The sequence below is a fragment of the Arachis duranensis genome, chromosome 6 (genome assembly GCF_000817695.3).
Source record: "Arachis duranensis cultivar V14167 chromosome 6, aradu.V14167.gnm2.J7QH, whole genome shotgun sequence".
Lineage (NCBI taxonomy): Eukaryota > Viridiplantae > Streptophyta > Magnoliopsida > Fabales > Fabaceae > Arachis > Arachis duranensis.
Genome location: NC_029777.3, coordinates 106125576 through 106136596, shown reverse-complemented (window position 1 = coordinate 106136596; position 11021 = coordinate 106125576). Strand labels below are relative to the sequence as shown.

The 11021-nt window shown below is 30.8% G+C and overlaps 1 protein-coding gene across 1 annotated transcript; it reads left to right on the top strand.

The window, feature by feature from the left end:
* The first annotated feature begins 2243 nt into the window (after positions 1–2243).
* LOC107495517 (pleiotropic drug resistance protein 1-like) lies at positions 2244–10968 on the top strand. The gene is made up of 23 exons (XM_016116664.3): positions 2244–2589; positions 2837–2957; positions 3098–3183; positions 3413–3497; positions 4172–4331; positions 4687–4763; positions 4873–4926; positions 5010–5100; positions 5211–5512; positions 5860–6141; positions 6223–6539; positions 6639–6799; positions 6901–7004; positions 7096–7252; positions 7347–7498; positions 7643–7975; positions 8106–8396; positions 8480–8563; positions 8680–8813; positions 9024–9251; positions 9452–9623; positions 9781–10035; positions 10594–10968. Exons 1-23 carry the CDS (start codon positions 2294–2296, stop codon positions 10858–10860), a joined length of 4209 nt encoding a protein of 1402 aa, XP_015972150.1. The 5' UTR covers positions 2244–2293; the 3' UTR covers positions 10861–10968.
* Positions 10969–11021: the final 53 nt, after the last annotated feature.

Here is an 11021-nt window from a genome sequence, read left to right as displayed (position 1 = left end):
AAAGAGCATTTAAAAATAAATCAAAATTTTACGTAAAATTAAATAATTATTATATAATTATAATTTTCGAAGAATTGAAGAGTCAATCAAACGTAACTAATAAACTATTATAGAACAACATCAATTTGCTACAATGAGACTTTTTATTTTATTTATATCGGTGCCTTGCATCTATAATTATTAAATTATTACATATAATAATATACCAAGGAACGATTTTATAAGCCTATATAAAAGCTCGTCATGTAATTGTAAGTAAAAAATAAGAGAGACAAATGGGTACGAACATTATGATAAGTGTATACGTAATATTAATAATTGGAATAATTATTTGTTGTGTAAATGCTAAATTTCTTAACACTATTCCTAAGAGAGGTTGGAGTGATCATTATGCTGAATCTAGTGTGCAAGAGTGTGCCGAATTATGTTGGAGTCGGTATCAAAATAACCCGAAGGAATTGAGGGAGTGCCTTCGTGGTTGTTAATTGGTTGTGGAAAGGTTCGACGTGAATTGGAATTTAAATAATAATCCTCCAATGAATAGAAAGAAATTCAAGTACTTTTTATCAAATTGAGACGAGTGATTCCATATCATTGCTGATCTTAGGTGTTTTAATGTTTTTGTCTATAGTTTATCATAGTCTTTACCTTTTTTGTCATGTGCTTCAAGTATATCTATCCTTGGATTTCAATTATTTAATTTAATTATTATATTTTATCTAAAAGTATACTAGCTATATATTTAAGCTAAAATAATCAATTTTAGCAATTATATTTCTTAAAATTCTGCCATTATTATAGATCGGAAACAATTCACAGTGTTGATGATCATTCGTTTGATGTTTATTATAGCTATTAATGTTACGTTGTTGTTTAAAATCCTCACTTTACTGTGATTTTTCCATGATTTAATTTTGAGAACCTAGCAGTTCAACTAGGTTAATGGAAATTGGCTATTAACCCGATTCAGTTAAGGTAAAAAATAGATTGACAGCAAATTAATTAAAAGACAAGAAAAATTAATTAAAGATTGATTAATGGATCAAACTAGTCTGATTTTTTTACGGTCAATCAATTTAAAATAATAAAACTTAAAATAGTTATATTTTTTTTGTTCCCAATGTTTGGATAAGTCTTATTTGTATCCATAACGTTTAAATCGTTCTATTTGTATCCTTAACATTTATAAAAGTGATTCAATTTTATCCTACTATCAATTATGCTAACAAATTAGATTATATTTTTCAATTATTCTCACTTGAATGTATTCATTATCAATTAGGTCTCACTTGGATGTGTTCGATTTTAATATTATACCTACTATTTATGTTTAGATTCAATTATGTCTCAAGAAAAGTGAATTATGTAAATGTTATAGGAATTAGTTTCAACATTTGATGAGCTATTTTTCAGAGTAGATCATTAATTTTATCCCACTATCTCAGACATTTGTATTTTAACTTCAAGAAGAGATTTTTAAAACTCAAACTAAAGCCCTCATGATGTGTAATTGACGGCAGAATAATATTGAATCACTTTTACAAACGTTAGAGATACAAATAGAACGATTTAAATATTAGGGATACAAATAGGATTTAAGTACCCCAAACGTTGAAGACAAAAATGATTCTTTACTCTTATTTTTTTAAAAAATATTTTATATATAAATATATTATTTTATTATATCTCATTTAATTCTGATTGAACTTCTGATTCAATTTTTAAACTTTTGAAACTCCTCTAACTCTACCAAAATTCAATGACTGGCGATTTGGTTTTCAAAACCTTAGATTTTTCTAAATAGTTAAATATCAATTTATTTGGTTTTTTGTTGATAATTTAAAAATAATTGGTATTTTTTATTTGTATCTCTCAATGGTCCTTTGAACTAATTTTTTCTTAATTATTGTATTGTGCTACAATTTTAATGATTAAAATATAAAAAAAAGAAAGAAAAATTGAAATGCAACATTTTATGTATGCAGTATGCATTAATGTAACCTCTAACCAACACTGGCACCTCTTGAAGACAACTCTGATCTTACCTTGTAAAAGATGCTGCCCTCATTTATGTGAACCATTGTTGCACACTGCAAATCCCAAGAACCATCCACTTTCATTCCATGAAACACTGCACAAATGGCATATGTGGTTGCACCATACACCCATGCAAATTAAACTCTCTCTCTCTCACTGTAATATACTTCTACATATATACACTGTATACAGACTCATACTAATAACAACATTTTGTGTTGAAAGGAAACTTTAATTTTGGTGGGTTTTGGAAAAAATGGAGATAGAGAGGGTTGGTAGTTCTTCAGTTTGGAGGAAGAGTAGTTTTGATAACAACTCCATTTACAAAGAAGAAGATGATGAAGAAGCTCTTAAATGGGATGCTATTCAAAAGCTTCCCTCAATCGCGCGATTGAGGAAAGGTTTGCTGGCCACCCCGGATGGGGTGACCAGCCAAATCGATGTGAAGAAACTTGGAATGCAAGAAAGGAGGTATTTGCTTGAAAGGCTTGTGAAGATTGCTGAAGAGGACAATGAGAAGTTCTTGTTGAAGCTTAGGAATCGTATTGATAGGTATATATGTATACTAGAGATCATTTATAATTTGTTTATTCAAATTATTTTATATTTTATAATTTGAATTTAACAAAACATTATCACTAATTAATTTGCATATATATAATTACTATTAAAAAGTACTTTTATAATTTATTCTTATAAGAGAAAAATTGAAAAAAAATATCATTTAAACATTTTTTAAAAGACAAAAAAAAGTATTTCCTCTAATTTTATTTTATTTTTGGATGACATTATTTTTCAGGGTTAAAGTTCAAATCCCTACAATCGAAGTTCGATTTGAGAATTTGAAGGTGAAAGCAGAAGTTCAAGTAGGAAGCAGAGCTTTACCAACTTTCACCAACTTCATTTTTAATATAGTGGAAGTAATTATAAGTGACATAATCATCATTTTTAAATTGATGTTGACTACTCTAGCTAATCTAATACTCCATTTAATTTGTTCTTCTTGTTGTGTTTTTTTTTTTGTTTTCTTTTTTAATTTATTTTGGCTGTTCTTTTAAAGGGACTGTTAAACTCATTTCATATACTTGGCAAAAGGCAACAAATAAATATTCTTCAGGATGTTAGTGGTATAATAAAGCCTGCCAGGTAATCATGCATATACTATTCGACTATGTTACATGTACACTAAAATCAGTTACCAAAGTCAGTCATTAGTATAAAATACATGTTAAAATATAAATATATGTTAAAAATAAATTAAATTACATATGTTACTGGTGACTGATTTTAGTATACGAATAATATTTTTGTATATTATTATAATTCACAATGGCCATTAGCAATTTTGGACTGACATTTTTACCCTCTCCTATAGGTTGACATTACTTTTGGGCCCTCCAAGTTCTGGCAAAACTACACTCCTCTTGGCCTTGGCGGGAAAACTTAATTCAAAACTAAAGGTCAATATTTAGTTAAATAATGAAAGAAATCTCTTAAAATTGTTTAACAATATGTTGATATGTTCTATGGCATTATTTATTTATTTATTTTAATATATTCTTCTGTGTGGGAAATTATTGTTATAATGCAAAAAATTAATATTGCTTATAATTAAATTATGGGAGATGCTTCCATATAGATGTGTAAAACATCTTTTTGTAAAGACGCTTATGTGCCGCATTATTACTGGACATATTAAGGAATCGGTTATTTTTGAATTTCTTAACAAATAAAAATAAAACCGATTCTTTTTATAACAATAACAATAAACCTAAATTTTTTTAGGGATCTAATTGTATTTTTAAATTTTTAAGGATTCAAATGTCTGCAAAATAAAAAGTCAGAGATATATTTGTCTTTTTATCAAAAAATTTAAAGATATTCAATTTAGATTGTGTAATTCGATCGGATCAAACCGGGTCTAATAATTATAATGCAGACAATTGAGTTTATTATTGTTGCTATAATAAACCGATTTTATTCTGATTTATTAGTAAATAAATTATTAATCAGTTTAATAAAAGTGTCCAATAATAATATGACATATATAAACTATCTTTAAAAAAGAAAAAAGACATTTTTAGTGTCTTTATTAAAATAGTCTCCTTAAATTATATTAATTGTTGGTCATCAGGTTGATGGAAAGGTGAGCTATAATGGTCATGGCATGCATGAATTTGTGCCGGAGAGAACTTCTGCTTATGTTGGTCAAAATGATATTCATACTGGAGAAATGACTGTAAGAGAAACATTGACCTTTTCAGCAAGATGCCAAGGAATTGGGACACGCTATGGTTAGAATTTAAAGGGAGCATTTAATTTTGAGTAATCCTACATAACCGTCAAATATTATCATTTTTTTGCCATCAATAATTTCAATTTGTACTAAAAAATATATAGTTTACACCTATATTTATCTGAGTCTTACACACACGATAACATAGTGAATAAATGAAGTACGTAATTAATTTGTTATTTCAGTTAGTTGCAGTCTTTGATAGTTAGTTACGTGGCAGTTAAGTAGTTAAGAGATATTTATCACTGAGCCTGAAGCCCTGAACTCACACTTTCTTCAATAATAGATATGATTCTCATTAATTATATAAAAAAATATTTATTTTTAAATTGATGGATTTGAACCCACTGCAGATTTGCTAGCAGAGGTGTGTAGAAGAGAGATAGAAGCAAACATTAAACCTGATCCAGATATCGATGTTTATATGAAAGTAAGAATAATTAATACTTAAACTAACTAATACTCCTATTTTTAATCTTCAAATAATTAACAATTATTACTGTAAATGTTTGAACTTGAATGTGTCTTATGATTCTCAGGCCAGAGCAGCTGGAGGCCACAAAGCAAATATTATAACAGATTACATTCTAAGGGTAAAATATTATTCATACACTCAACACATAATTATGTCATTAGAATTAAGACTATAACAGATTGGATCTTCTTGATTCTTCAGGTTTTGGGACTTGAGATCTGTGCAGATACTTTTGTGGGGAATGCAATGTTAAGAGGTATCTCTGGTGGACAAAGAAAACGTGTTACAACAGGTAACAATTTTACTGTCTAATAATCTTTACTTTAATTTCTATAGTTTTATGTAATGTGACAAGCATTTGTTATCTAATTAAAATAACTCACACGGTTGAAAAATATATAGCGGAGATGCTGGTTGGTTCAGCCAGAGCTCTTTTCATGGATGAAATATCAACCGGTTTGGATAGCTCAACAACATTCCAAATTGTGAATTCACTAAAGCAATATGTCCAACTCATGAAGGGAACTGCTGTCATCTCACTCTTGCAGCCACCACCAGAGACTTTCAATCTTTTTGATGACATTATTTTGCTCTCTGATGGGCATATAGTTTATCAAGGCCCTTGTCAAAATGTCCTTGAATTTTTTGCTTTCAAGGGTTTTAAATGTCCTGAAAGAAAAGGTGTAGCAGACTTTTTACAAGAAGTAAGTACAAATTTATCTTATATTTGGATCCAATATTTATAGTTTTATGGATTTAGAAATTGAGTTTCTATTGATTTGTCCATAAACCCTTCATAAATAACTAGGATTCAAACAACTGACTTGGGTTGGTCGAGAGATTAGCTCATTCGTCAGCTTAATTGAGAGCCGCTGCGGATTAGTCCGCTTAATTGAGATTCACTTTATTGATGTAAATAAATGAATCTTTGCCATTAGTTTTAGACCTATTTATTTATGTTTAGTTTTGGTCATTTACTAGGACTTTGGTGAATAAAAATGATATTCAATCTTTGATTGTACAATTTTTTGTTTTTATGTTAATATTATAGGTGACATCAATGAAAGATCAAGAACAATATTGGACACACAAAGACCAAAGATATAGATTTGTGACAGCCAAAGAGTTTGCAGAGGAATTTCGGTCATTTCACATTGGTAGAAGCCTTGGTGAAGAACTTGCTACTGAATTTGACAAGTCTAAAAGCCACCCTGCTGCTTTGGCAAAACACAAGTATGGAGTGGCAAAATGGGAACTCTTAAAAGCTTGCTTATCAAGAGAATATTTACTCATGAAACGCAATTCCTTTACCTATATCTTCAAATTTTGCCAAGTAGGTCTTAACATTATTATTCGAGTTTTATAGTTAAGTTTCAAATCCATTACTAATTAATGTTTCCTCCTCCTTCTAAAGGTGGCTATGATGGCCCTTGTTGCCATGACAGTTTTCCTTCGAACCGAAATGCACCGAGATTCAATGACTGATGGAGGCATTTATGCTGGTGCATTGTTCTATGGCCTTTTTGTGGTCATGTTTAATGGATGTTCTGAAGTTACAATGGTAGTTCAGAGGCTTCCAGTATTTTACAAGCAAAAGAACTTTCTCTTTTATCCAGCATGGGCTTATGGTCTTCCTCAGTGGATTCTAAGAATCCCCATAACAGTTATAGAAGTGCTTCTTTGGGTACTACTCACTTACTTTGTCATTGGTTTTGATCCTCACTTTGGAAGGTAAAACAACTACATCAACATGACAGAGTTTAATTTTGATGCACCGAAAGTTAATACAGCCGTCTAATCACATCCGTTCAACTCTGCTGTCTTATGCAGAATGTTAAGGCAATGGCTAATTCTAGCATTAGCCAACCAAATGGCTTCAGGGTTGTTCAGATTAACTGCAGCAATTGGTAGAGAAATTATTATGGCTTCCACTATTGGAGCATTTACATTAACCCTTGTTTTTGCCATGAGTGGCTTTATCTTGTCCAAAGGTAACATATAATTATATAAATTTTGTAATGCTTCTCTTACCTTCATTCTAATCTTAATTATATTAAGCTAACAATGTTTTTCTATTTTGTTTGCCTTATAGACAACATAAGAAAAGGTTGGCTATGGGGATATTGGGTGTCACCTATGGTGTATGCACAAAATGCCTTAATGAACAACGAGTTCTTAGGGAAGAGTTGGAGACATGTAACATTTTTTTATATGTTACCATATTAATATGTTAACTACTTAATTTTGTGCTAATCAATCTAATGTTTTGCTATGTTTTTAATGACAGGTTTTACCTAACTCAACAGAATCATTAGGAGTTGAAGTTTTGAAATCTCGCGGTTTCTTTACTGAATCAAACTGGTATTGGATAGGTGCTGGAGCATTAGTTGGATTCACATTATTGTTCAATTTTTCTTTCATCCTTGCTCTCACTTACTTGAACCGTAAGTTTCTTTATTCATCTTGAATGTTTAATATATAACATGAGATCTTATATATATAGTATGTGTTAATGTAACAAATTGATTGTATATATAGCACTTGAAGCAAGTCACACTGCTAAGTCAGAGGAGAATGGTGGAAGCACCTCTGTTCAATCTTTATCTAATCGGAAAAGAGGAATGGTTCTCCCTTTTGAACCACATTTCATCACCTTTGATGAAGTAACATATGCTGTTGACATGCCACAGGTATTGTAGAAACAGAATAAGCAATGCTAAAGAAGTTAATAATGTTTTTACATCTCTAAGAATCTGTAAAATTCTTAGGAATCACACACCTTCTTAGTTTGTTGTTAAGTTGAAAGATTAAGTCCTTGAAATGATAACTTGTAGGAAATGAGGAAACATGGTGTTGTTGAGGAAAAGTTGGTTCTTTTGAAGGGTGTTAGTGGAGCTTTTAGGCCACATGTTCTCACTGCTCTAATGGGTATCACCGGTGCCGGAAAAACAACTTTGATGGACGTACTTGCCGGTCGAAAAACAGGTGGATATATTGGAGGGAACATCACAATTTCTGGATATCCTAAGAAGCAAGAAACATTTGCAAGAATCTCCGGATATTGTGAACAAAATGATATCCACTCTCCTCATGTTACTGTCTATGAATCTTTGTTCTATTCGGCCTGGCTCCGGTTGTCCTCCGAAATCAACCTTGAAACAAGAAAGGTTTGAATATTTTATCAGTTTCTCAATATATAAATTGTTACTATTAGAGATATAACTATTTATGTGCGGACCTTCGTCTATCAGTTTAAATTTTTGGGAGAAGTGGTTTCATGACAGTTAGATTTTGCAGATGTTTATTGATGAAGTGATGGAGCTTGTGGAGTTGAACTCGCTAAGGAATGCAATAGTTGGATTGCCAGGTGTTAATGGTTTGTCGACTGAACAACGCAAAAGGTTAACTATCGCGATCGAATTAGTGGCTAATCCTTCAATCATATTCATGGATGAACCAACTTCTGGGCTTGATGCAAGGGCTGCTGCTATTGTTATGAGAGCAGTTAGGAACATAGTGGACACTGGCAGAACAATTGTTTGCACCATCCATCAACCTAGCATTGATATATTTGAATCTTTTGATGAGGTAATAAAGTTGTTACATATTTATGTTTGTTAATTACTTTAATTAATCAACTTGTTTCTATTTATTATTTGAATGAAATGCAGCTTTTTCTAATGAAGCGAGGAGGAGAAGAGATATATGTTGGGCCACTTGGCCATAATTCTTCTGATTTAATTCATTACTTTGAGGTAAAACCTTAGAGAAAATTTGGTGAATATAATTGATTCATGTCTTGACACTTTATAAAAGTGAGTATCTATTATACTGATTGGACTTATTTACCAAAACACTTTTCTCACAAAAGGGAATTCAAGGTGTTAATGCAATCAGTGATGGCTATAATCCAGCAACATGGATGTTGGAAGTCACAAGTTCAGCAAAAGAAATGGAATTGGGAATTGATTTTGCTCAACTGTACAAAAATTCAGACTTGTACAGGTATTTTTCATGTGGAAATTGTTTTATATAGCCGTACAATAACATCTATCCTTTTAGATGATCATCTACGCAGTTAATAAAAATAGTAGTTACTTTTGATTATGTGACATTACGTAATTGAATGCACATGTAAAACTATTTTACACAGACAATACATCAAAATTAAATTCATAAGTTATATATATATGTTCCTTGTGTGATGTGTTTCAGGAGAAACAAGGTGCTTATCAGAGAACTAAGTACTCCAAAACCATGTTCCAAGGAGCTTTATTTTCCTTCAAAGTATTCAAGGAGCTTCTTTACTCAATGCATGGCTTGCTTATGGAAACAACATTGGTCATATTGGCGTAATCCTCTATACACTGCCATAAGATTTCTCTTAACAACAACACTCGCCTTGGTACTTGGAAGCATGTTTTGGAAACTTGGCTCCAAAATGTATGATATCATGCTATAACTATGCTATATATACACTAAAAATTAACTACAAATCAGTCACTCCTATCAAATACATGGTAGAAAACAAAATACATAGTGACTAATTTGGTAATTGATTTTTGGCGTATAAATAACATTTTTTATTTGCTTATTATGAAAGTTCTAAAACTAAAACAAGTTTACATATGAATGAATTGCAGTGAGAAGCACCAAGATCTATTTAATTCCATGGGGTTGATGTATGTTGCTGTGATGCTTATTGGTAACAAGAATGCTACTTCCGTACTACCGGTGGTGACCGTAGAAAGAACTGTATTTTACAGAGAACAAGCCGCCGGAATGTATTCTCCTTTGGCATATGCTTTTGCTCAGGCAAGCATCCTCGCACATTAAAAATTAGCCACTAAATCAACTACTACTATTGATTAACTAATTTTTTATGTACACGTAACATAGTTATATTGTTTAACTAATAAGTGACTAATAAGTGACTAACATTTTTTTTTTATTTTTCATTTTTTTTAAGCAGGCTTTAATTGAAATCCCTCATGTTCTCTTACAGTCTATAGCATATGGAGTAATAGTTTATGCAATGATTGGTTATGAGTGGAGCGTAGCTAAATTCTTTTGGTACTTGTTCTTCATGTTCTTCACTTTCCTATATTTTACATACTATGGAATGATGATGGCAGCCACAGCCCCAAATCCACACATTGCTTCAATAGTTGGAAGTGCAACATATTCTATGTGGAATCTTTTCTCTGGCTTTCTGATTCCACGTACAGTAAGTAGTGTCATTATTATTAGTTAACCGTTAATGACTAACATACAATACATTAATGCAGTTACATGTTTTGAAAATAAAATGATAGATATATTTCGGTACATGTAAATTTTGTGAAATTTTTTTTTTTGCTTCAGTTTGAACATTTCTAAACACATTTTATTTTTAGTTCTTATCATTTTTTTCATGTTCGTTTTTTTTTTCCAATCCCTTTGTTATTGTATTTGTTTGAAATTTTCAAAAGGTTGTGAAATGGAATAATATATGAGGAGTGTTAGGGCAGCAGGTTTTGTGATTTGTAGCCATCAATTAATTATCATTTATGTTTTTAATGGTGTGAGATTATATCTAATAGTGTGAAATTATTTATTTTTCTTTTTATTAATTAAGTGCTGGTCAAATTTTAATAAAAGTGATGACTCCTAAACTTTCTTTATCACAATTTACAACCGTTCAAGTCAAATTGACAGTAAATAGCACCAAAAAGATAAGATTACTAAAATGAGTGTTCTATCATTGACTTTCTCTTGTTTTTTGTTTTTTGTGATATTGTAACAGCGGATACCAATATGGTGGAGATGGTACAATTTGATAAATCCAGTAGCTTGGAGTTTGTATGGGTTGGTGGCTTCACAATATGGAGATATAGAAGAAAATACTGAGTTTAATGGAATACATGTTCCGGTGAAAGACTTCTTAAAAAATTACTATGGTTTTAGGCATGAATTTTTGGGAGTGGTTGCAACCATTGTTATTGGATTCGCACTAGTTTTTGCAGTGATTTTTGCCGTATTTATCAAGATGTTTAATTACCAAGCAAGATAAGAGTTTTACTCAAATTCAACTCTTGTATGATGTTGCCCATAGACTATTTCCATATAATAAAGAGCAATGCTAAAATATTATCATTTCGATCTAATATTTTTTCAATAATTATTTACACTCATGTTTACAGAAATTTGTACACAAAAAATATATAATTTGTA

Bases quoted from the DNA above. Each gene is read 5' to 3' on its own strand.
- LOC107495517 (XM_016116664.3), top strand. From the start codon at position 2,294: ATGGAGATAGAGAGGGTTGGTAGTTCTTCAGTTTGGAGGAAGAGTAGT. The intron at 8,397-8,479 runs GTAATAAAGTTG...AATGAAATGCAG, and splicing joins TATTTGAATCTTTTGATGAG to CTTTTTCTAATGAAGCGAGG. The intron at 8,564-8,679 runs GTAAAACCTTAG...TTCTCACAAAAG, and splicing joins ATTTAATTCATTACTTTGAG to GGAATTCAAGGTGTTAATGC.